This window comes from Poeciliopsis prolifica, unplaced genomic scaffold (genome assembly GCF_027474105.1).
Source record: "Poeciliopsis prolifica strain line A6 unplaced genomic scaffold, Auburn_PproV2 SCAFFOLD008, whole genome shotgun sequence".
NCBI lineage: Eukaryota > Metazoa > Chordata > Actinopteri > Cyprinodontiformes > Poeciliidae > Poeciliopsis > Poeciliopsis prolifica.
This window is the reverse complement of record NW_026562383.1, coordinates 14,613,222-14,640,113: the sequence shown is the minus strand read 5'-3', so window position 1 is coordinate 14,640,113 and position 26,892 is coordinate 14,613,222. Positions and strand designations below refer to the sequence as shown.

General features: G+C 38.1%; 1 protein-coding gene across 6 annotated transcripts in view; it reads left to right on the top strand.

The window, feature by feature from the left end:
- The window catches only part of st18 (ST18 C2H2C-type zinc finger transcription factor), a 35,343-nt gene that overhangs the window by 5,680 nt on the left and 2,771 nt on the right, over positions 1-26,892 (top strand). For 3 of the 6 annotated variants that reach the window (XM_055032969.1, XM_055032968.1, XM_055032966.1), the window contains exons 2-19: positions 5,974-6,089; positions 8,677-8,728; positions 9,560-9,590; positions 9,755-9,942; positions 13,313-14,020; positions 14,716-14,850; positions 16,435-16,525; positions 16,623-16,715; positions 17,246-17,454; positions 17,595-17,794; positions 20,180-20,425; positions 22,162-22,271; positions 22,865-22,927; positions 23,190-23,258; positions 23,526-23,588; positions 24,059-24,139; positions 25,462-25,683; positions 26,784-26,872. In XM_055032969.1, coding sequence (XP_054888944.1) covers positions 8,677-8,728; positions 9,560-9,590; positions 9,755-9,942; positions 13,313-14,020; positions 14,716-14,850; positions 16,435-16,525; positions 16,623-16,715; positions 17,246-17,454; positions 17,595-17,794; positions 20,180-20,425; positions 22,162-22,271; positions 22,865-22,927; positions 23,190-23,258; positions 23,526-23,588; positions 24,059-24,139; positions 25,462-25,683; positions 26,784-26,872 — 2,650 coding nt within the window. In that variant the 5' untranslated portion in view covers positions 5,974-6,089. Of the gene's footprint in view, positions 1-5,973; positions 6,090-8,676; positions 8,729-9,559; positions 9,591-9,754; positions 9,943-13,312; positions 14,021-14,705; positions 14,851-16,434; positions 16,526-16,622; positions 16,716-17,245; positions 17,455-17,594; positions 17,795-20,179; positions 20,426-22,161; positions 22,272-22,485; positions 22,519-22,864; positions 22,928-23,189; positions 23,259-23,525; positions 23,589-24,058; positions 24,140-25,461; positions 25,684-26,783; positions 26,873-26,892 lie in introns of those variants that run through there. The other 3 variants (XM_055032967.1, XM_055032970.1, XM_055032972.1) reach the window with 3 other exon arrangements.

The window sequence follows — 26,892 nt, the reverse complement described above, 5'->3', positions numbered from 1 at the left end:
GAACACAGGAGCTTCAGCATTTTGTTTACTTCAAACACTTTATTAATTAAACAATACTTTCACTTTTTTCTGACTCATTTGTAAACATTAAGACTTTATTCTCAAAATAAAATCTTCAATTTATTGTTAACGTTTTAACTTAAGAGTGCAAGAAATAAAAGATCTTCTATAAGTGACCCAAATACTTATTTGTAGCTTAAACTCTTGTTCACAGTGAACCCTTTCTGAGTTTATGCTGGTTGCCATGGTTACGCGGCTTTCACAGTGCAGTGTTGCACACTTCCACCTGGACGTGAAGGGCCGCACCGGCGTCACAGACTGACTGGAATAAAACTCTGCCTCAGTCCTCTCAAGTTGTTCTAATGACTAATTTAGTCTCGAACCATCTCCCCTGTGTGTTTCATTGAAAAACGAGAAAAATTCACAACCGGGCATCCTTAACGGCACAAAATACTTCTGTTCGACTCATTCCAAACAAAGCTTACGCAGATTGAGAATTCATATGGCAGAGGTAAATCCGAGTTAACACGGATTTATACTGGCATGAGTTAAAGGACTAGAGTTTGTAATCCAGGTGGCCAAGGGATTTTACCATACAGTGGCAAAATTCACTTAAAACTCCCCCAACATCCTGAGCCGCTGAGCTCAGCGAGCAGACAGATTGTTCAGAATTGATGACAGAACATCTATGTTTCGAGCTGGACTGTGCATGTGTTGGTGGTGTATGTGCGTATGCTAATGTTTGCATGTGCACATATGTGAGCATGTGTGCTCCTTTATGTGTTCCATTAGTACAACGGGAACCGTTTACAATGAGACCTTGACAGACTGGTATTATTGTTCTGAATCAGTGTATATGGGAGGTGCACTGGGACCACTGCCTCCCATATGCATAAAAATCAGCGGCGCAAATCAAAATACACCGATCTGAAATTGCTCTCCCATGTCCATTAAGTGGTAAGGAAATTGATCAAAGAGTATCAGTTTCTCGAATAACTGATATTTTGAACAGTCTTTGATCGCTATACCAAACGCGTTTAAAATAATGTCGGCTAGTGTGTGTTCACGTGTGCACATGTGTGAGGAGGACACGGGAGCAGAGATAGAGTGGAGTTGTTTAATGACAGGAACAGCTGACTCATTTAGAGAGAGCAGTGAAAGGTAATTAACCCTGGGAAAACTACAGCTGCCATGCGAGCTGTTCACTTCAGTGCAATCTGATTAGGAATCACCACTCGAGTCCCTGACTCCTTTCAGACCCTCTGTGAGCATTGTAAACTTTTCCCTTTTGCCCCCCCGGGAGCCCCCCAGAGCACTGGAGACCTGCCTTTTGTGACGGAAAAGGGGGGATTAGCTGGAGCGGTTACTACGTTTCTCCAAATTGCAGACCACCTGGTAGCTTTCATGCGACCTCCTCCATGAAAAGGGGCTCCTTGGGCAGGGACAATGAGCGGGATTACTCTGCTCATTGTCACACCAGAGCTGGAAGTTCTTTTTTTTCACCCAAACACCTGTCCCCAAATTAGACAGGTTTGAAAAAGCATGCTCATGATAGAATTCAAAGATTCGGCCCAACACAGGAGCTGTTTGACAAGCTGGACACTTGCCAGTGGATGAATTGCGCGCTGCTCAATTTATTACGCTATTGATGAATGGCTTAGAGGAGGAGGATACAAATTTTACATGTTTCAATATTTTGGTGTCCCTAATTGGATTGAAATTCACAAATAAAATAGCATATCATCTAGGTCCTTTTTATGAGATAAGGGGACTAAAAGCAGCAGAAATGCGGTCAAAAACTGAAATTGGCTCTTTGATGTTAGAAGAAACAATCTGGACTCGGTGCCTCTGTGTGGTCCGGCTCCAGATGAACCCAATTTAGAAGGAAAGGCTTTGGGATGACTTTGGAACGCGATTACAAGATTCATAAATCACCTCGGCAAAGGTGTCACCATCTGACTCTTTCATGGGACTCCTGCTAACTCTGTCCAACAACAAGTTTCCCCTGTAGTTTTGCCATCATAACAAATCATTGAAGCGATAGCTTCTAGCCAGCCTCCTAATTGTCTGTTAAGAATTCTGTGAGCTGTGCTCCTTTATTGAAGCGTCTCTGTCTTGGAGAAGTGATAAGATGCCAATACGCTTCTCTATAAAAGTACACTTTGGCAAAAGGCACAAACACTTTGCTTGGCCGTCAGGATAGCTGTGAGGCTGTTATATCTGAAATCGCAGTTGACTTCAGGATTTTGCCTGTGTCTGCATGAAACCACTAAACTCCTTTACACAGAGGAATGCTCATAAATTGTTGGCAGGGTTTTTTTTTAAGATGAGGCTTTTTTTCTTTTCCTTGAAGCAAGCACATAAAGATCTTTACTTTCATTTTACCACTGAAACAAATCTCAAAAAGTTCAAGACTACTGAGCATCTTTTTGTATGATCTAATTGAAAAATGGGAAAATAAAATAAACTTGGCATCAGAGTTTTGTTTTAAGGAATTATCAGTTGATCTTTACTGGATATGAGCCTGTATGACATTATCATGGAATAGCCGTTAGTAAAAATATCATTGTTTTACAATTTTTCATATTTAGACTGCAGGACACAGAACAATGTTATTAATTTTAATTATTCAATAAAAATAAATTTCTATACATGGGCTCAGGCATAATTATAAGCAACCTCTAAATTTAGTAGCATTTGCCAAAGTATGAAAAGCAGACATTAGTAGGACAGACTTCCTGCTCAGGTAGCCAGACGGCAATCATCTGCTTAACAGACACACCATGCCTGCCAAGTATTGTTTTCAAACAAGATTACCTTAATAAGACCAATAGGTGGCCCTACTTTTAATCTCCACAACATAACTGAATTTGTCTTTCTTGTAAGAGAGGTATAAGTTCAGCAGTCGTCTTTCAGAGAAAAAAAAAAACTATTTTCTAAGGATGTATGTGCGTAGTGGTCTTCTTTATGTCAATTGATTGACAGTGTGAATAACAATCATGTGGGTGGTTCTTATAAAAACCTATACGCCTCAAACAGCCACAGAAAACTTTGTTTGTATTACTTCTAAGTGAGGGGTAAGTGTGGTAGCCTCCATTCACTCAACTAAATAACTGTGTGCAGCAACAATTTGGGGAGGGGCAAAGCTGCACTATGTTTGATACAATAACAATAACTTCCGTCACTTCTGCTCTGATTCTGGCTTTTGCATAAAAACACTATAAACCACAGGAACAGTGATGGGAAAAAGGTGCAGTTTTAAATCCATAACTTTTAAAAATATGTGTAAACCGTAACACAAGTAATCAGCCCTCACCTGTTTGATACATGTTCTGATCAATCACCTGTTGTGAAATTCAAGTGGAGGAAAAAGCCTAAAATTAAACACAGACATTTTGTGACCCATCTTCCCTCCTAATTTATTTTCCAGTTATTGGACTGTCCAGCTGGTATTTAGACACAGAATGTCTGATGGCTTCATGGCCACCTCGCAAAAAAGATGATAACAAAAATCCCCCCTCCACACACACACGCACGCACACACACACACACACACACACACGCACGCAAAAGCGCACGCACGCATGCGCACAACACAAAGTTGTTTATCTAAATACTCTCTGAACAGAAGTTGATTTCACTGTCTGACCAAGGCTTAATTTACTTTCCATGAATCTATTTGCATCTCAATGAAAAATGGCAAAAGCAATCAGCAGCTTGCCCAGGAAGAGGTGTGAGCCTTATCCAAACAGGTATGTTGCGGCTAGCACACTATGCTGCTGGAGCTAAAACAGGCTGGGTTCACTTTCTTTACACTAAAACCCCCTATGGTGTAAGTATAAATTGCGATCAATTAACTATATCCCCCATAGACCTTCATTACAAGGAAATATGAAAGTAAAAGGTCCTATCTCCTGCCGTTTGCTCTTTATTATACATAAACAGAAAACACTTAGCATGTAAAATTAATGTGAAAATTATTCCTGGGGTAAACTATAAACACAAAAAGTTACCCCGCACATTTACCCTTTTTTCTCCTTCCCCTAGATCAGAGTGTAATTGCCAGTAATCAGGTCTGTTTGCTGCTGATAAAACCACTCTGAATGCGAGGAACCCTCTTTGTGTGATGACTCAATTATGCCAGAAGTGGCTCATCAAACCTGGCCCATCAGCTGCTTTAATAAATAAGGAGGAAAACTTGCTGCAGGCGCATTATAATTCCATTCATTCCATAATTAAATCCATTCCAGTTTTAACCCTTCGCTCAGTGCGCTTCTGGAAGAGGAAACAAAAACAAGACAGGAGCAAAAGAGGGGTGGGGGGGGGGGGGGGGTTGCGAATGCACACCAGACAGTGACCTTGTGCAGAGCACCCATCCGTTCCCTATAATTCAAAATGATACTGTTGAAGAAAGGTTAAGAGAAAAAGACTCAGAGAGAAAAGGGACGGGGAGAGTGGGGGGATCAGTTAATACGCGGCTGCTGTTTTTTATGTATGCATTGTTTCCACACACACAGCCTTAGACGGTAATTATATTAAAAGAGTAATCTAATCATAACAGTTGGTTGGTTGGGAGTGCAGCTCTGACATTTTGAAATCTTATTTTGTGTAATCTCATTTGCCTCCATCATATCGCCTGTACCCCCTTATCTAAAGGAAATGTAAATAATGTAATTAATTTTGTGCTCTCCAGAATCTTACTTTGTGACTGTGGCATGCTTTATTGTTTTCAAGATGAGGTATCAGCACAGAGTTGTTTTTTTTTACTCTGTCACAATAATGTTTGTGTTAATTACACAAGAGCATCCCAAGTGGACGGATAAGCTGGGAACTGAGGCAAGACACGCACACACACACACACACACACACACACACACACACACACACACACACACACACACACACACACACACACACACACACACACACACACACACACACACACACACACACACTCAAACACTCAAGGTCAGTGATGAATATCCATGGCAGCTGGAGAGTATTTATAAAGCATAATATGAAAATAATAATAATGGCATCACTAACAACCAAAATGTGAAAGTAAAGTCCAGATCACCGCGTGCACGCGTTTGCTCTCTCTTACATCTCCAGCTCGGATCCAGGGTCCCCTGATAATGGTGCAAGGCAATGGTTATTCATGATTGCTGGACTGGGAAGGTCTCTCTCTTTTTTGCCCCGCTCTCCAAACCTCCCCCCCTCACACACACAATTGTAACCCATTCTCCTCCTCTGCAGTGGGAATGCTGGCAGATGGGGTTAGGGGGAGAAATGGGCTGGGCTCAAGGACAGTTAGCAGCCAGATTAACACACGGAAAGTCTCGTAGACCCTCAGCATCAGGCTGCTTCAGTTTTTGTCCCCCCCAGAGAAATCTGGCCTCTGAGAAACATTACTTATGTTGGGGCGTGACTGTGTGCCTGCGTGTGTGTGTGTGTTTTGGGGGTTTAAATATGATTCAGCAGATGACGAACCAGCCAGAATAGTAGTAGGCTAAGTCTTAATTCATATGCAAATCTAACTGTGTGAATAACCCCCATAGCAACGCCCTCCTCCCTCCCCACCCCAATTTTGTTTTTCTGGGGAAATGCTCTGTGAGCTATAATTAAGAAGATGTGTGCTTTTTCTCTCTTTTTTTTCTTTCTCCAAAGCTAACAGAAATAAATAATTCTATAATAAGATCTGTGAAGTGAAGAGGCTTAATGTACTCATTGTGTTCATCCTTGTTTTCCCTCTTGGATATTTTGTATTAATTAGAAGCAAGCAATTTGATCTCTGTCAAGCAATCAATTTGCATTCTCTTCCTTATTCCTTTAGAGATAAGAAAGTGAACATTTTCACACTGTGAAATAACAAATGAATTCATGAAATCCTTCCAGATCTTGTAGTTTTCCCTTTAATAAAAAGTTTCAGCCAATACCTCAAAAGTGTATATTCTTTTGTGTTTTCTGTCACAGATAATGAATTACACGATCACTTCCTGAGAGAAAACAAACTTGAAAACTGCAGCCGGGGTGAACAGTGTGGATCTGGCATCTTATCCTTCAGTGCACCCGGAAAACCGCAATCAAAGGTGAATGGTCTGTCGCAGAGCAAAGTTTTGTATGTAGTTTTGTTAGATGATGGAGAAAGACACAAGGATTATGTAACTGTTTGAATAGGCTTCAGTCTGTAAGTGGAGGCGAGTCAGTGCTCTTTCGACTGCACTGATCACAGTCTGAGATGGGCTTTTGCTTATCAAGAGAGCTGTGGGAGGCTGGCAGATAATAAACTCTTTAATATAGCTGAATTAGCTTTTTTGACATGATGAAGGACTGTAGTTGCATTGTTGTCTCAGATGAATTTTTATTTTATGATGAAAGAAATAGCTAACTAAAGTTTGTATGCAGTATATGAACAAAAATTGGAAATTTCAATACTTTCTCAATTGGCAAGCATTTGAGCAATTTTCCATTGCTAAATGTATCAAAATTAAGAATGGCAACTACTTTCGGACTACAAACACATCACACACTTTGGATTATCTTTTTTCTTTATATCAATTATATTCATTTTTTGTTTGATTCAAAACTGCCTAACGAGGAAGATTTCTTTTTTGGGGGGGCTTATAGTCTTAAAACATAAGTATTGACATAGGTGAAAACATTGGAAATAGACTTAATTAATTTCACTGTTCATACCAATTTTAAACAAAAAAAAAAAAATATGTAAAAGCCGAGATTATCATAAATCAACTCCACTGACATACTTGAAGTCAAGGCAGATAAGTAAATCCTGACATCCATAGGTTTTCTTGCAGAGTTGGTTTAAGCTACTAACAATGGACAATATCAATCAGACAAAGACAGGCATAGCAAAAATGAAATAAGCAATAGGTAATTTAAGAGTAAAAATGAAATAATATAGGAACATATTTAACTTTTTTGTATCAGTTAAATATACAAAATTTTCTCCTGAAGGGTGGTTATCCACAAAGAGAGCTGCGCAAAACATTGTGTGTAAAGTGTGTAAATAAAAGATAATTTACTTGTATTAAAAAAAGAAAATGATAAAACTGAAACTCTTCTGGATAAATAAATAAATAAATAATAGCAAGTTTTAAATTTGTAAATATTGAAGTTATGCTTTGTCCTATAATCATCAGTTTTTTTTTTTATGAACACTGGGGTCTGTGTAAAATATCATTCAAAGAAAGTGGTATAAAAGTTTATAATAATCCAATGAGGATTATTGTAATGATGACATCAGTTGGACTGGGACCACATTACATCCGTGTTGAAATCACTGGTTGGGTGATGTGAAGAAAATATTTTGTGTGTGGACCCAAAAAATGTATACAAAATATTGAAGTGTGTCTGTTTGGGAAAGTGTTATAACCTAATGAGCTACACTCATTTTTACAGAACGTAATCTATAGTGTTTTGGAGTTGTTTGTCTCAATAGGCTGTAGTAATCAAAAGTAATGAACCTATTATGAGCAGGACCTCTGAGGGCCCGGCGTGGCATAAAGAGTGTGGCACATAAAAGGTTTATTAAAGGAAATTAAGGTCCATCACTGCCACACCTGCTCCCCTATTATAAATGTATGACAGGTCAGTGCCTTCAATCACAACAGCAAACGAGAGAGAGGAGTCATGTTTCCCATTACCAGAGAAAAGTAACAGCATATCCTATGACTCACAGATTTCACTGGCCTGTGACCACTATACACCACCACCATCCCGGAATAATTATGTTTAATAGGTTTTATTTGGGATCCACAAGCAACAGTCAGTGAGAGTAGATGGTTTTTAGCAACTATTTTTGTCTAAACACACACTGTGAGGTTCTGTCCGTACTTAAATGTCATTATTTTGTGTCATTATGATTTTCTCACTCTTACAGAACTCTTTTTTCCCCAAATGCTGGTTGGTTTGTTTACATGCGACCCGTGTTTTAGAAGATGTTTGTGGTGCTGTGCATAAATATGGATTTCGAGGCTAAGTGGCCCTCGGGGCTCCCAGTTCATCAGCTAAAACCCTAAGAAAGCAAAATATTAGTTTTCTAATTTTATTTAAGAAATGTTTGCCTTTTAACTTGAAGTAAAAAGCATTACAACATGACTTTGGTCCTAAAAACCTAGAATTGTCTTTAGTTTCTGGTCCGATTTTACCATTTCAGTGTGGATAAAATTTTTTAATAATATGACTTCATCTTATTTATGGGATAATTCACACACTTTGAAGAGCACTCGGGCCAATCAACAAGTTTCTCATGGATGCCCTGAGTTTCAAACTATACCATAGTATAGTTTGAAACTCAGGGCATCCATGAGAAACTTGTGACAGAGGTTTTGTTTATAAATAATGCAGTTGCTTTTTTTAAATACATCTCCATACTGTTCTGACCATATATTCAATTAAACAAATTAAAATTCAATTATCATTCCCTTTCGACTTGAGGTAATTATGAAAACCTTGATCATTTTAAAAGTGCTACTTTACTGATAATGTTATCTTCTCATTGTATTTTATAGTACTTTTTTTATTCCGTATTTATTCCTATTTTTGTGTGAGAAAATTGTGGGACATTTTGTCGTATTTAATTTGAGGCCAAAATTAGCAAATAATTCCAATAAATAATTTGGAATATCATCTGCATATTTGATGATTTTCTTACAGATGGATACTGAAGGTGAGGAGCAAACCTTCAAAACATGCATCAGTAGCACAGGTGAGTTCAGCCTTTAGGTTTAAGGATTTACGAACCCACACATATTGAAACAGACACACACACACACACACACACACACCACTTATGATCACAGGTTAGGGGTATCAGTTCAACAACCCAACTTTATAACTGTCAGTTTTATCTATTACCTTCACAGTCTGAAGAGCACTGCACCGCCATTTCATTATTCAGAGGGGAATAACTTCATTAAATTCAAACATGGGCTTCAAATTAGTGAAGGAGTGAGTGTGTGCGTGTGTGTGTGTGTGTGTGTGTGTGTGTGTGTGTTATTGAAAACCTCTAAACTGGATATGTCATCATGGAACTGTGTAAAGCTTACAAAGCCTTCTTGAAAAAAAAAAAAAAACTCATGAAAGTGTTATTGTTGGTTGAGCTTGATAGGAGTGGCGGAGCAACTTGTGAATGAGATTTATACTGGGTCCCCTCTGGGGAAATAGGTTTAGCCTTTTAGATCACGTTGTCAATGCTGTCAAAGGATGAGGTACTTTCACGTTTCCAGAGAGTGAGCAGGCTGAATGAGACGGTTTTTTTCAGATCAATGAGGAGTCCACTCCTACACCCGTCTGCTGATTATGCTGATACAGTGGCATTGTAAAATCTATGGTGAAAAGGCCAGCGTCATATCATCCCTAAGACATTATCTGCAGAACAAATATTTACTGGATGTTGTAAAATTTCATTAGCAAGAGTCCAAAAGTTGTGAGTGGCCATGGAGCTTTGATGAAAAAATATGTTGACAGATGCTACGCCATTGTGGTGGAAACACAAACACGACTTTACCTCTCACACTTCTTGCTCTTTGCTTCACAGGCCTGGTGGATTGGGCCACAGAAAGCCACAGGTAAGGTTCTTACAATAAAATTAAAATAAAATAAAAATCTTTACACAGATCATGAGAAATTTTTACTTTTTCGCTCAGAATAAAAGTTGAACATTTTCACAGTTTGAAATGAGCATCCTGACTTTTATCTCGCCTCTGCTGTCCTCCCATTTTTTTTTGTCCAGCCCATATGGGTCCGCGGCAAGGAAGAGGAGCGCCCAGGACGGGGTGCAGGGCGCCCCTGTCAATAAGCGAAAGTCCCTGCTGATGAAACCCCGCCACTACAGCCCCAGCGACGCATGTGAAGAGGAGAGCGAGGACCTGGCACCGCCACAGGACAAAGAAGAGCTGAGAAACATTGACACTCCAGCAGGTAAACAGATGTCCTGTTGTTTTGTCTGTTTTGATGAACAATTGACGCTGAATTTTAAAATCCCATCTGTTGCATTCATATTTCCCCTCCCTCTGCCATCAGCCAGCAGCCGCAGTCATTGTGCAGTGGAAGTGAAAGACTACACTGCTGGGCCCATATTAGTTGTGTCTCACGTCCACAAATTGAAGTTTTGACAGCTGATCTGCCATGATATTTTTGGCGTGGCTTTACCCCCTCTTGATGAGGCCAGATTTCAGACCCCTCATCTGTCCTTTCTTAATAGCTAAGCCAAACCCATTGATTCCATACAATAAAAACTGAATGGAGGCGTGCATCAGTTCACTTGATTTAAATTAAAACTTCCCTTTTCTTTGTTGGTATCACTTTTCTTTTTTTTTCTTTTTTTTTTTTGGCTTGTATTTTTTAACAGTTGAGATACACCACTTATACTCCCATCCATTGCAAAAAAAAAAAAAAAAAAAAAATTCCGGATTAGCTGAATTTTGTGCATTTTGGCAACAACGCTCATGGCGTACATGTGCATTCTCGCCCACTATAATCTGCACTGATTCGGTATATTTTTAACGATGTAACTAAGCAACAAACGTAATTGTCCCTTTCAAAAGCTTTTGTTAGGCCCTCTAACACAGTCTAATACATAATTAGGCATAATGTCTTCAGCTCATTATAGTACACACGTGTGTAGTCAAATGGACCTGGAGAGTAGCTCACCAAAATTGTGTGGATTTATTGGAAATGGAATTTATTTGTTTCCTGGGTTCATATTACACTACAGTGATTTCAGTAATTCACTGTTTATATTCAGATTAGTGCTGTTTATTTTTCCCTCATATAAACTTATTATTAAGTAGAGTTAGTTTAAAACACACTTAGAAAATATAAAAACTACGAAAAATAAATCTGAAATGTGTCAAAAACAACAACAACAAGAATATTGTTAAGCATATTCACGGCATATTTTGCTGTTATTGTCAGATTCGTGGGGCTATTTTCTGTGAAAAAAAAAAATTGGAAAAGTGGACTGGAAGCTGTAAGAAATATTTTTTTTTTTGTTTTTGCGGAGAGAAGCTGGTCATATCTGCATTTTAACAAAAAGGGAGGAAAAAATAAGCCTCTTGTTTTGTTGAGCCATGCTGCGTTCAGCTCCAGCCAACTGCAGCCCTGCTGCAGAGTGCTGGTAATGGCTATTCTGGAGTACAAACTGTTCACCTGTTCCAACACACAAACCAGCGGAGGGATCCAAGTTTTTTTCCTCCGTCTCTTTCCTTTTTTTTCCACTACACTTCAATGTGTGTGTGTGTGTCTGACTGTATGTGGCTGTGTCAGGCCTGGGAGTCCATCTGGATGAGAAACAAAAACCCTTGCCTCATAAATGTAAATACGTGTTACTGACTTTAATTTTTCATTCAACAAGGTTTGCCTTTAGACATTCTTTTTTTTCTGTTCTTGCTCTCAGTAGGAAATATTGACCCACTGAAATGTTGCCTCAGCCAGACAAGTAAAAGTACCTCGTACTCAACAAAGCCCCAAATCCTGTATTTTTACTGATAGGTAGTTTTGCTTTATGAGCGCCACATAATGCCTGTGATTTTAAAGCTCTTTTGGTCAGGATTAAGAGTTTTTGTTATTAAGTCTCAGCTTTTTGCTAATGCCTGTTTCTATATCGTTCTCTGCACCATGTGATCTGATTCTCACAATCCATCCCTATCAATCTTCTCAGTCCACTGAATCCCACTTTTAGTTTGGGCTCTAATGTCCAGCTACTTATATGGATACACAGACCTCCAGTTCACCCTGCTCAAAGTAAAAAAAAAAAACCTTCACTGTCTAAAGAGCTTTAATAACACATAAGTTTAAATGGTTTGGGGATCAGGAGAGATTTTGTTGAATCAATCCAGATGATAGCTTTCCTTTGTTAATCACTGACCATGACTTAACATGATCAGCAGTGTTAGTAAAGTGTTGCCTCGATTCATTTTCAGGGATAACCCTGTCCCTCTTTGTCTCTTTACCGGATCGGCATTTCCTAAAATCTTCTGGCCCCCTGTACATGTGACTGGGATTTATTCTAAATGATAAAGGATCTGTGGGTTAATGCAAATGAAATGATAAAGACCTTTTTGTGAAATAACCCATTGAAAACAGATTTATATTTCTTTTTGATATGGCTGTAAAATTTAAGGACTTTGAGAAATATATCCAGAATTGAATAATATTCAGTAAAGTCGCAGAAATGCTATATACAGTGTCACGTCAGAGCAGAAGAATTTAACTACATGCTGATTTTTATACAAATAAAATCAATGAAAAAAAAGTCTCATAACATCCATTCTGACATTTGCTGGCAGATAAAACAGAAATATAATTTAAAAAGTCTGCTACCAAAACATGTTCTACTCTATAAAAAATTTTATATTATTACATAAAATACTTACATTTGGTTTTCAGTCATATTCACTCTTAGCAGTAGGAAGACTGGTATTTTTTTACATATTTCAGAATTTTGGAAGACCCTTATTTTCAATGTAAAAGTGCAGAGGGTCACCAGTTTTATGAACAGTGGATTAAAACAAAAAAATAAATTGAACTAAGCCAAATTGATAAATTCCTCAGAAACTTAAGGTCATGTTTACTAAATTAGAAATTTTATGGAAATTAGACCAGAGCTGCTGACCACACATCATTTTTTTTACCTCCACAAAAAACTTGTTTCTGTTTAAGCAGTCATGATAATTCATATTTTTAATTTCAACTTTTCCAAATTTCTAAATTTGTGTTTCAATTAGTCCCTGACTTTTCCTCTGATTTTACTCCTAGAAACAGCACTTTTTTGCTCCTTAAATCAGATTTGACAGACAACATGTTGCTCCTCGGCTTGCACTTTAAAACGCAGATCATGAATTAGAATAAAAAATTGTGTTCTGCCCATGTTCTGCAAATCCTCTCATAATCTTGTACTAAATCTTTATTGAGTTGTTGCTCCAGATGGAGACAACAACAAAGTGAAAAGCAATTGTTTTCCTTATGTCATAGGTTTTTACGCTGAACTAGCAGAAGGAAGGTTTTACATACATTTAGAAAAATATGTCGGAATTGCTTTGAAATTGTGCAACCTTGTGACTGTTGATCATCATTCCCCTGCAGCATGTATAAATGTTATAAATCCCTGTTGATGCTTATAAAACATGTTTTTCTCTGAATGTGATGATTAGAGAAGTAAGAGAAAACCTAAAACCTTTAAGGGATTTGCTAAAGATTACTAAAGAAATACAATTCTTATTATGCGAGAGGCAAAAGCAGTGCAAGTTCACTATGCAACGCAGTAATGAATGTTGTCCTTTTGTTTCAGATGGAAATTTTAAAGCTGTGAATGGAGTGGCTGACAAAAGCAGCTGTCTGGATGCTGCGTCAAACTCCGTTTTGCTCAGATGGCCTGAAGTTACGTCTAACGGCTCACCCCAGTGCGAGCTGGACACCTCTGAGCATCTAATGGCGGAGGAGGATGAGGAGTTCCCTAACAATGAAGAAGAGGACCAAAGTCAAGACAGGATGAGCGGCACCTCATCGCCGCAGAGTCTATACGGAGACATGAGGGAAGCTGAGTGGGAGCCCCTGTCTCTGTCTGCCAAAGACCACAGCTCAAACTGCAGCCCTTCTCGAGCCTCCGAAGACCTTCCAGGCAGAAACAGCATAAACATGAAGGAAGAGTCTGAACTGGGAAGTCCCAAAGGCAGAGCGAGCTTTTTCCAAGCCGAAGTTTTAAGATACAGGCTGCTCCCCGCTGAGGAGGACAGCGAGGGGGAGGCAGAGGCAGACAGGCTGCCCAGGCTCGACGGCTGGGCTCTGGGCCTCCACGACAGAGGCCTTGACATGAGCAGAGGAAGAGTGAACCTGAGTCTGCTGGAGCAGGCCATCGCTCTGCAGACGGAGCAGAGGCAGGCCCTACACCACGCCTACAGAGAAATGGATCGATTCCTGCTGGAGCAGATGACCAGCGAGAGAAGGCATCATAGGATGATGGACATAGAGAGCAGGCTCAACTACCATGGAGGCAAAGGTATTAACACTGAGAAAATGATCTGGAACATTCTAATATTGTTCAAGAATAATAAAAAAGCCCAGAATCCTCCATCTAGCGTAAATCAGATAGATGACTTGTTATTTAGAAGATTGTGTGCGCCGAAAAACATTTGAAAGGAATAAAAGAAGCATATGCAGAGGAGTAGCGGGGGAATGAGAGGATGGAAATCCTCTTAAGGACTAAAAACATTCTGGCAACAAGTGAGGTAATAAATAAACAGACTAAATATAAAGAAGAACATTTTTTTTAATATGGAATTGGTGCTACTCAGAATATTGGATTTTGATAGGAATCAACTGGATATTTAACCATGACCATAAGTCTTAAATCCTGCTAAAGTACCTCGCATGTTTCCCTGGGATTCTTCAAATGACTGCAGATAAATGTGTAATCCTGGATGTAATCTTTCGATAGATGGGCATTAAGAAGTGAATGCTCTGTGTTAAACTGAAGCCTTAACTAAAACGACAGCTTAATAGATGCATGTAGTGCAAAATGGTTTTGCCGGTGCATGATATTTCAATCTTTTGGTCTGAATGCTTCAGACATACTGAACATTGCAAAAATCTTAATATGTAGACTTAATTTTCATTTTTGTTTTTTTTACGTTTGAAACAGAAACAATTCCGTTTTAATTTCTGTAAAAATGTGCTCTTTTCCTATGTCTGTAGACTCTCCCAGGACAGATAAAAAGGATATAAAGTGTCCAACCCCCGGCTGTGATGGCACTGGTCATGTGACGGGCCTGTACCCACATCACAGGAGTCTGTCTGGATGTCCTCACAAAGTCAGAGTTCCCCCTGAGAGTGAGTTACCGAAGCAATGTCTTTCAGTGGGATGATTTTTATTTAAGAAAAAAAAAAAAAAAAAAACCCCGCTGGTTTTACCATTTACAATCAGCCCCAGTAATTGAAAACCTCTTAGCAAAAGCAAAAAGACACAAAAAAGCCTGCTTATACATTTAGTTCAGTTCAAAGATGAGCAACAAAAAAACTTTACACATAAACTTAAAGGATTTTCTTTCTTTTACTCATAATGTTTGAATATTGAATTCTCCTTTTTCCCCCCACATTGGCGATTGTTAAGTCATTTCAATATAACTCAACAAACATTGAACATTAAACGGTAATGTTACAAAAGGGAACAGAAAAAGTAATTAAGTTTTTCAAAAACGCACATGCTCTTAGGCTGCAGGCTGTATTTGCAAATCAAAGGGCTTCCAGCCGGAAGAATTCAAAAATAAATAGACAACTCCAATAAACTAATTGGCGGATATGTACAGAGGAGAACTTTCTAAGGATACAGAGCGGACCTTTAGCAACGCATTTGGTTTAAAGAATGTAATCTGTCTTATTTTCGCTCCTCTTTTTGCTAAGCTGTTTACATTTCAGCCACATAACAGCATTTTACTCAATAAGCAAACAGCTTTCTGCTTTTTCCTCCTTATTATGTCCCTGCAGGATCTTTCTTCTTGTTCTGTGAAACATCAGTTAATGCATAAAAAATATCTGATGTTAAATGCAGCACAGTTTCTTTAAAAAGTATTAATAACTTCAATGTTTTAATACGTTAAATCTTACCATATTTTTGTGTTTCAATGGGTTTTTATTTTAAAAAAGCAACTGAAGGCAGTGCATGTATAATCAAAGTGGAAGAAAATGGTTAATGGCTTTCAAAAATGTTTACAAATAAAAATCTAAAAAGGGTAAAAGGCTGCATCCACTGTGTTGCAGAAAAATATTCCCACAGCATGATGTTACCACCATGTTTATGAAATAGTGGGGTGGCAGCATCATGCTGTGGGATTGCTTTTCCACCATAGAGGCAGGGAACCTGGTCTAAGCTGAAGGAAGGGAGGAGTGGGGGTAAATATAGTGACTATCAGAACCAGTTAGACGATACAGAATTCTTGATTCTTGAAGCATACAGCTTGAGCTCCAATGAAATGGTGAAGATCAAAGTTGGAGCATTAGAGTGGCACAGTCAAAGTCCAAATCTAAATCTAGTTGAGAATTTGAAGGAAAATTGAGAACATATCTTTTCAGATCTGTCCAATCTGACTGAACTTGGGCTATTTTGTGAAGAAGAATGGGTGTTGATGTGCAAATGAAGTACAGCACTTATGGAAGCGTCTTTATTATAGAAAGACACTTCCATAAGTTTGTTTATTATATGTACACATATTTTTAAAGGAATTGAAAACTATTTATAATTTTCCTTCAACTTCAGTGTTGGAATCTGTTTTACATTGTTTGTTTTTTTTTACCTAAAATCATTTCAAATATATTGAAGCTTTTGGTTTAATAGCTTCTGATTGCAATCTTAAAACATAACTTTTCCTTGCATGTTCAATTCTCATGTCATCTGTCTGTTTCTTTTTGTCTACACAGTCCTGGCGATGCATGAAAATGTCCTCAAGTGCCCTACACCTGGGTGCACAGGAAGGGGCCATGTCAACAGCAACCGTAGCACCCACCGGAGGTACAACCACAGATGGGAGCCATTAGAAAACCTGCACCCTGTTTGGTGATGAGTTACAGAGCTCACCTAATGTGTTTGATCCCCTCTCCCCATCCAGTCTCTCAGGCTGCCCCATTGCCGCCGCGGTGAAAGTCTCCAAACCTCAAGACGAGAGCCTGAAGTGCAGACAAACACCTGACCGCTCGCCGAGGTATGGCGCCAGATCGTGTTTTTGGACTTTCACTGCGCTCAGTGTGAGCACATGCGGACAAACAATGACATTTCAGCTCAGTGGTGGACTCAGTTCTTTACACACAGCTGAGATCATCTGAAAAAAACTGATAAAGACTATCATTATTGAGGAAAAGTGGAGTATGTTCATTCCCTGATCCCAGCTGAACACACAGCCTAAATCTGAGCTTTCCAAGCAAACATAAGTGACGCTTGCTGCTCCTGTGAGTTCTTCTCTATTAGGAATGATAAAAGAGCAGTACTCTTTGTTCCCTGTGGATATATCATGGGCAGGATGCCCATTCCTTCTATATTAATTAGTCTGGCAACCTGACTGTGGATCTTCAACACACATTAGATTCCAGGCTCCATTTGCACAAAAGCACTGGCATCCCTCAATGAATAATCACAATGTCTACAGTTTTACTGCTTTTTATTAACTTTTCAGCCACCTTTGTTTGTAAATTCTTTCATACAATAAGGCACACTCTTCTGTTCTCCTACTTTTAGGGCAATCAGCTTAATAAAGAAGTTTGAAATGAACCAACTGAACTACAGGCTATCTCATCCAGTAGCAGCCTTGCAAACCAGCCTCACAAAAGAAATGGACAAGTACAGCCGAATTCGCTTCGATTATGCCAGCTTTGATGCACAGGTCTTCGGCAAACAGCCACTGCTCGGGTCCAACCAAGACCAGGAAATGTTGCATTACCCTGACTGTAAGTTTCATATTTTTTGGGAATGAAAATTCAACTCTATGTATTACAAAGATTCCTTTGAAATATTTCTAAGGATTTTGATGTTTTAGTTTAACACATTGTGCCTCAGCAGCTAAATGGCCGGATTGTTTGTCATTTAGCACCTCAGCAGTATTCTGGCATACTCGGAGCTTCGGGTGGCTGCGTGCCCATCTCTGGTCAACACAGTCCTCCGAGTCAATTCAAAAAAGAAGACAGTCTGCAGGCCACTGCAGCGACAGCCGCCATTCTTAACCTCTCCACTCGTTACCGGAAGAGCATGGAAACCATCAGTGGCCAGGCCTTGGCAACCTCAACCAAGGTAATAAAATTAGGCCATTGGAAAGATCTTTGTTGTTGTTCTCTAAAAGAGCTCTGATTTGTGAGTGAAATGAAAGGGAAACAAAAGAGACTTTGGTGCAAAGAGTTCAAGCTCGACACCAAGAAAAAAAATTTGTTTTTTTTTACCTCCTTATTTACTTGCCATTTTGCTTCTGAATCTTTTGTAGGAGCAAAATGGGACTGTGCTAGTTTGCAGGATGAGTTCTCCAAAATATAACAAATAAAAAAAAAAAATGTTAGTTTCACAAAGCAAGTTTTTTGTATTGCTTTACATCCAGTTAAAGGGGATTAAGCAGACAACATACTGGTGCACAGTGTAAAAAATGTATGGAAATATGAGTGCACAATGCAGCCAATGTTAAAGTTGACTTCTTATTCAAGAGACATAAATACAATAAATGCGACACAAGGCCGGTTTACAGTTTTATATAAGGAATTTAGTCTGAATTTATTCATCTTTAGTTTGCAAACTAAAATACAGTCTGGCTAAATGTGAGATAAATTATTCTAACCAGATGTGATTGTTTGTGAAATAATAATATTAAATAAAATATAGTAAAATTTTTTGTTTTGGTCTTGATTGTGGAAGGAAGGTCTTTACCGGGCCGTCATTCATGCAAGGACCGCCAATGCATCACGTCTGAAGAAAAAATAAAATCTGCCGGCTTTTTCCGTTCAGACTGCTCATCTCTCTTTTTTTTTCTTGTTTTTTGGTGAAACATGTGGCATTGTATTTTGTTTTGACATCAGCTGGCATGTAAAACCCTTGAACTGATGTCTGAAGATGCATCTTGCCCAGTGCAGATGGCAGAGGATATTTTGCTTAGTTATATGATCCAGCATAGGCTGTGTGTCTACACCAGATCGTCTTTAGAAGCCTTCAAACGGATTAAGCCAATTAGCAAAAGGAGTTAACATATCAAAAGTTTAATTCACACCAAATCCAAACTCTTTGCAGGAAAATGTGTGCAGATCAAAATGTCTTCTGCTTGCAACGGATGCCCAACATGGCATTGTGTTCAACAACTTCCCAACTCACGTCATGATTAATATTGATCACATTCTGTGGGTTACATACGTGCACTGTGTACTGTAGATGATTCAAGGTTTCCACACCTACACAGCACAGATCCTTGTCTCCCAGCTTGTTGAGCTGAGAATGTGGCTCTGTACCAGGTACCAGCCCACTGAATGAATAAAACAGTGTTAGCAAGTTAATCATCTGTTCTCGTTTACAGCTTAGTTGTCTTGGACAGACACACAAAATGAAGAACAGCTTTCGCGTCTGAAAAAGAGGGGGCCATATTTAGAGTGTTATATGTCGCTGGATGCTTTAACTTATATGCATATGTAAATATATTACACTTTGAAATATACCAGAAAGAAATCTATCCAGACGCCTAAAAAACAAAAAAACAAAACAAGACAAGGAAACGTGTGAAACTGCTGTTATAGTTATTCAATGAAACAAAAGAGAGAGAAAAGCTAATGTTTTTGCTTTCGATTTCTGCTGACATTAAATCACAATAAATTAATAAAAGTTCTTTAATTTCACACTGATGCCATTTTCAGTGCTGGATAATTAAACTGAACAGTCACATTTATGAAAATTACTCTTAATTAATCAAACTACCATTAATAATTGACCCTATAATCATAGATAAGTTTTAATGAAACATATGGATTGAGTAATTGGTTTCATTTATGGAAAAAAGAATCTTAGTCTCTAATGAGGTCCACCTTTTAATACCTTAAAAGAGCCATAAGTAATCATTCCAGTAGGTTTCAGTACTAAAAAACCAAATGCATAAACGACAAACACATCTGTCAGCAGGGGGAAACTTATGCCACATTAAGCTTTTTAATTTTTGCTTTAATAATGATGACCTAAAACCAACAACCCAACCCCCCCATCTAAAACACACACACACAAACACACGCACACCCTGACTCCCAGCTGCCATCTTGGTTGTGTGTCCTAGAAAACAGATGATACAGCTGTCACCAAAAAAAAAAACAAAAAAAAACTACACACCAGTCATTATTTTTTTTTTGTGTTCAGCAGAATTAATGCTGGCTTAGTTTGGTATTTTGTCTGGTGTGAGATAACTGCTGTATGAATTATTTAAATACGTTGTTTGCTCTGCATTTTTAAGTCATTTTATTCGTGTTTACAGAATAAGGGGTGAAAGTTTTTAAAAGCATGACTGCTGGCTTATCGTAATTAGAAAATACCTTTCATTTTTCTTTTTTTTCCCGCTACATTTTATCACTCGCGGTACTAAAATAATTTTTTTTTATAACATGTTGTTGCTTATGTCAACTGGATTCTGTAACTGTTTTTGGGTTTTTTTTTTTCCTTTAGGATATGCTAATTGAGGTGGATGAAAATGGGACATTGGACCTAAGCATGAAGAAGTGCAAAGAGAATGGAAAAGCCCGGGCCAAAACACCTTCAGACGAACAGCTGCCGCCTCCTGAGTCTGCCCTGGCGAAGGGCGGAAGTTTACTCATCGGCCCCGCCTTCTACCAGCCGCTGTGTGACAGAGAAACCTGGGAGAACGCCATTCCTGTCAACTTCAGCAAAGCACATGTTTTACAGGACAAAGAGGTAAAAATCTGCTTGTGATGTAAAAACACAAAAGAAACTGTTGAGGATGGGAGGGGAAACTATGACGGAAAGGGATTGTTACATGTAGACAAACATTAGTTTCAGCTTTGTAGTAATTAATTTTTAATCAAAATTTATCCGTACCTGTTTTCATTTTTACTGTAGATTTTTAAAAATGCAAGAAATGTCCACAGGAAAAACACTGACAAACAACCAATGTATGACTTGACTTATTTAAAAAAGAAAAATAAAGGGAAAATAAACTTTTAAGATCTTTGCTTCAAATTCTCTCAACTTTGCCAAACTGTCTGACATTTCTCAAAGAGTTTTATAAAGATATTATCTGATAAAGTGAGATTTGAACAGTTTCACTTATTTTTTAGATTGATCTTTTAGGTAAAATGTAATATCTAAAACATAAGTTAAATGAAAGTATAAGTAGCAATATGCGAGTTTATTACCAAATTAGACATTATATTTCATAGGATAAAAAACAAACAATTTAAGGAGCTGAAGTAACAAACAAATTACAGTTTTGTATGTAGTCAGATGAATTAAGATGAAAGGTATTCATTTGTTGGTTCACCAGTTAGTCTAAATAATTTTAACTTTTTAGAGCCCAGATGGTTCAAATGCATATTTTTTTTCTTCTAATGTACAAAGTGCAAACAAACATTCTACTGATTTTAAGTTAAATAGTATGATGTTTTCGTCATTCAAAATTGATACTAAAAACATTGAGTTTTATTTTTCAATTTGGATAGTTAATTTAGTTATACATTTTATGAATTTCTTAGAAATGCTTGAAATTTCAAAATTTAATAACCAAACCTTTACTTGTGTTACTTTTGAATATAAAAAAATAAAAATATGTCTGTCTACACATTTGTATGGTCTGGACTTATGCTATTTTTTTAAAGACTTTCAGATACATAGTTTTTTAACTGATTCACTTGTTCTTTTGTGAGAACTTAAATGCAATGCTGTTTGCCCAACATTTAAGTAAATATGCAGAGTGGTAAATAGTAATATTTAAATGTAAAGTTAAATATAATACTTTTACAAATTAGGATACATACTTTGTTAATTTATAAATTACATTTAAAATTTAGTGATGTGGTGATACTTTAATCTATATTTTCTTAAGAATTTTATAAGGTAATGAAATGTGTGAAAAGCAGAAATGGGGAAATGAGGAATGTTTGAACATATTTGCAACAAATAAATAATCAAAACATTTAAAGATTTAGTCTGAACTGTAAAGTAGAAATATGTGTATTTTTTTTCGATGGCCCAGTTTTGCTAAAACAGAAATTGAGTCACCTTTCTCTTTAATTTTAGTGACATGATCTTGTTTTTTATTGATATATCAAACTTAGTTACATTGCTAAATCAGTGCTTCTGTGCTCCACATTGTTGTGCAAGGGACTGTGAATGAGCCATAATCTGGCTTCTTATGTCTCAAAGACGGTACTTACTTGTCGTTGATATAAGTTGTTGGATTTAAATGCAAACATCAGTACTCCATGGCTTTGCGTCAGAAACACTTTGTGGATTACTTTAAATGGATATATGGTTTACATCCCAAGTGTCCTTAGGCCTAATCTCTTTTTGCTGCACTCTAACCTTTAGCAAATGTTTTAAGAGTATTACAAAGGGATTTTCTTAATTATTGACTTTTAGGTCAGTGAAGAGAGAGTTTCTAGCCATGTTGTTGTTTTTGTTTTTCTCTTCAGGAGGATTACGATCAGGTGTCTTTGGAGGACCAGCAGTATCCAGGGGACGGCAGTATGTTAAGCCCCAAAGCCAAGCTGCTGTTACGGGATTCAAAGAAGGAGCTTTTGAGGTAGGCTATGAAGGGTTAAATGCTGAAACATCTTGCAGCATCTTTATTCAGTCAGACATCTGTAAGCTGATCCTCCCTTTTAGTCGGCAGATGGTCAGTATTAATGATTTTTTATTTTTTTCAAAGTGTAACTCCGAACCCAAGAGCAGATTGATTTAAGTGGGTCAAATGAAACTCCCTGTGTCACATTTGACTGTAACTGATATGTCTGCAGGTTCATGTGGAGAAGAATTGTGTCTGTTTAAAAGTGAGTTTTCTCCCTGTAAAAGCTTCGCACAACTCTTGACTCTTGTAGTTAGAGTGCATGCTCTACTCTACTGGGTCTTCCCACCAGAAAAGTAGGACCCTTTAGTTTTTGCACAGCACAGCTTCCCCTGAGATCTCCTGAACGACGCTCAGAGACATTACCACACTGAATCCTAAGCACTGTGATCACAAACACTTACTAAACTTCTCGCTCTACTAACTCTTGTTTCTTTTTAACGTCAATGAGAGGGCTCTCAGTGTCAAATAAAAGATTTCAGTCGCAGCTTGGCAAAGTCTGTGGGAAGTGGAGTAATCTGTGTATTAAATGCTTTGTGTTCCCTGTGCAGCTGTCCGACCCCAGGCTGTGATGGCAGTGGCCATGTGACAGGGAATTATGCATCACATCGGAGGTAGCGCAATTAATTACAGTCTCATTACCAGCAGCTCAAAGTTATGCAGCCAAGGCAAACAGTGCTTATTGTTTAAACTTGTCACAAACTGCAGGTTTCACAGTTCATAATATTAAGTGACAGTTTGATGAAAAGGTTTTGTTTTCTCAAGGAGGAAGATGTGTTTTTAAATAATATTGTATTATTTATGCATTGTGATGATTTAATCCAACAGTGATCAAAGCATGAATTAAAGTGACTCTTAGCTCTTTATCCTCTCCAGTGTGTCTGGATGTCCCCTGGCTGACAAAACTCTCAAATCACTGATGGCAGCCAACTCTCAGGAACTAAAGTATGTGCTTTGAAAAATTGGTATTTTTTGTTTCTTAAAGCCTTTTTCACATACAACTAGGCAGCTTGTTCTTGCTTCCATTGAATTTGCCTCTGCTTTCCCCCATATCAGATCTGTTTATCCTTTTCATTCCCATTACACACTATGCAAGATTTCCATGTCCTCAACATGAACTCGTTTAGCTATTTGTGCTGCTTTCCTGCATATTACCATTGATCCACTTTATGCTGTAAAAAGCACCTGGTGTCTGTGTCTCTCAACCTGCAGGTGCCCAACACCTGGCTGTGATGGATCTGGACATGTGACTGGGAACTATGCTTCGCACAGAAGGTAGAGAGAGAGAGAGAAAGATGGGGGGAAAAAAGGCACCATCACCACAGAGCATGAAATATATTTGTTAGAATTGTGGCATTCAAGCAGATGGTGAAAGTCTCACTTTAAACAGCAAACATGCTGCACTTTTTGAATTCTTGTTTTTTAAATCTATCTATCTATCTATCTATCTATCTATCTATCTATCTATCTATCTATCTATCTATCTATCTATCTATCTATCTATCTATCTATCTATCTATCTATCTATCTATCTATCTGTCTGTCTGTCTGTCTGTCTGTCTGTCTGTCTGTCTGTCTGTCTGTCTGTCTGTCTGTCTGTCTGTCTGTCTGTCTGTCTGTCTGTCTGTCTGTCTGTCTGTCTGTCTGTCTGTCTGTCTGTCTGTCTGTCTGTCTAAATTGTAGGCATTCTTTAATAGAACTTATCAGTAGGTTTGTGGTATTTTACCTTCTCCAAATGTTTTCAGTTTGTCAGGTTGTCCACGTGCCAGAAAAGGAGGTTTGAAGCTCACACCAAACAAGGATGACAAAGATGAGCAGGAGCTTAAGTAAGATTCTTTTTTTTTTTTACTGTCCTCATTCCGCTGTTATGTTAGTATAAAAATAAAACAAGGCAACAAACCAAAACCGGCATCATGCTTTCGTGCGTTACATACCTGGAGGCCGTGTAGTTAAACAAAGAAAATAATACTTCTGTTGTCCACAACATTAGTGAATTATTTTGTGGAGGGATTAGCAGTGTGTTTTTGTAGGATTTTATTTTCCCTAGGGTTTTGTGCAGGTCCTATTTTTTGAATGGGATATCTGGCTTATCACTTTTCGCCAAGTGCTTTCTTTATAATTATATTACATTAAGAAAATGTCGAACTGATGATGGCACGGCACTCATTTGCTCTAATCACTTGTCTGTGAAAGTGTTATTGAAAAAAAAAAGAATAATGTAATTGATTTGGAGTTTAAATCCAAAGTCAGATATATGATCCCTTGTTTACTTCTACATCTGGACCCTGATTTTTTCTTTTTAATTACTAATGCAAGGCCATGAGCTTAGGAATTATAGTGGAGTAGATCTCATACACATTAAGAGAGAAACGGGGGATGGTAACAAATGTCCCTAGATTATTGTAAATAGTGAGCCATATGGCATGCCTCCATTGTCTGGGCGCCTTGCATCAAGCTACCTACCTGTGGTGGATGTAAGTAATGGGGACTGATGTTGTTTTGTCCTATAAGTGAGGCCATGCTGTGTAGTAACAAAATGCTGAAACAGGCTTTTTGCAGGCAGCACTCCACACTGTGCCATTTGGATCATCTCAGGCGACCTTTCACCTTTATCAATAAGGGAATGGGTTAGCCACCTCCAAATTACATTCTTTCGCATGAGGGGGGAACATGACAATTATCTGTAATTCATGTCACTCCATTACTGACCTGCAGAAAACAGGCCTGGAAATGCAACTGACAAACTCTTAATGACATTCAGCATGAGTTGTGCTGATGTTTTTTTTCCCTCCCCAGACACAAATATTGCTCACCGCAAAATGCACGCACTAACCCGAGCAGAGCGCTAATTCCAATCCAAGTTTTAGTGGATTAATAACTTACAGCTAATGTGATTATTTGAGTCTGTGGAGTTTTTTGACTTCGTTTTTAATCAGCATTTGGATGGATTAATCAAGGTAATGGTTAAAAAATCTTCCGGTCTAGTTATTGAAAGTGATTTTTTTTAATACTCTTTTTGTGTAGTTTAGGAATAACACTGTTTTGTACTGCAAGAAAACAATAACATATAACTGTTGCTAAATGCAAACCTGTTAGATTTTTTGGCAGTGTGTGCAGCATTTCAGTATACACATCTTTTGACCTGTAGGTGTCCCGTGATTGGATGTGATGGGCAGGGCCATATATCGGGGAAATACACATCCCATCGTAGTGCAGGCAGTTGTCCACTAGCTGCTAAAAGACAGAAAGAGTCGTCCATTAATGGCCTGCCCTTTGCCTGGAAGGCTAACAAGCAAGAACTGCCCCATTGTCCCTTGCCTGGCTGCAACGGCCTCGGACATGCCAATAATGTATTTGCCACTCACCGAAGGTAAGGTCACTTCTTTACCATTTCCTCTCTCAGCATAACTCCTGACTGTAATGTTGCATTTTTACTGTACATTGCCACATTTACTGGTGGTGCACTGATCCAAATTTTGTGACCAATTTCCAATTTCTGATTTTTGTAAAGCATGGAGTGGTAAACCATTTTGATCTCTATTTAGCAGCTATAATTTATAGGCTTTTTCTAGCCTTGCTTCATAATTTTAGCAAATTTTACACAATCTTATGAAAACTTCTCAACCTGGAGTGTTGATATCTAACCCTAAAGATACATTCATGCTCCCTTTATGTGTGAAAGGGTAGAGCCTGTTTCTAACTTTGCTGAACATCACAGCCCACAGTGGAAGCCATCTTGATAATGTGCAGTCACAGAAAGAGATATAAAAAGAAAGACTGCAGGAAACAGAGGTGGTCTGTGCAGCATGATTAAGGGAAAGCTCCACCATTTCTGTCACGGTGATCTTGGATGAATCTGGACAGAATATTCCATCTGTATTCTTCAGCACAAATGGGCCTTTATTCCACATTTTCCCAAGGGCCGCCTGTATCTCCATATCCAAGATATTATATGACAGATGCAAAGCGTTTAAAAGGGTAAAACAAAATGAACAAAAACAAACAAAAAAAAACTTTGATGTACTTAAATAAGCCATCCGGTTATCTGCTTGAAAACCTTGCGTCATCATTGCTAAAGGAATGTTTGAAATATAGTATTTACAGAAGAGTGCTTGACTTCAACGTGACACAAATATATGTACAATTTTAGTGAATGAAATTTTGAAGAAGACATAAAATAGTGGAGGATTGCAATGATGGGATAAAGAGTATGAAAGATTTCAGTTTATTGTAATCAATATATTTCTTATACAACATTAAGATGGTAAAGAGTCTGTACTTGTACAGCATTTCATCTAGTCCAGAAGACTTCAAAGCACTTAACTGAGTCAAAGATTGGATTTTTACATTTCTGATTGGCCTGTACTCAGTTAGGGCTGAGTACTTAGGGCTTTGCGTCTCTGTCCTTTAGGAGTCTATGTAGATTTGGTGGTGTCCTACAACCTTAAACTGTTATTTGTGCTTGACTAGCTTGTCAGGGTGCCCGCTGAATGCACAGAGCATCAAGAAAAAACACTCAGAGGAGGAGATGATGACTATCAAACTGAAAACCAGCAGTGGTGAGTGAATTAAAAAAATT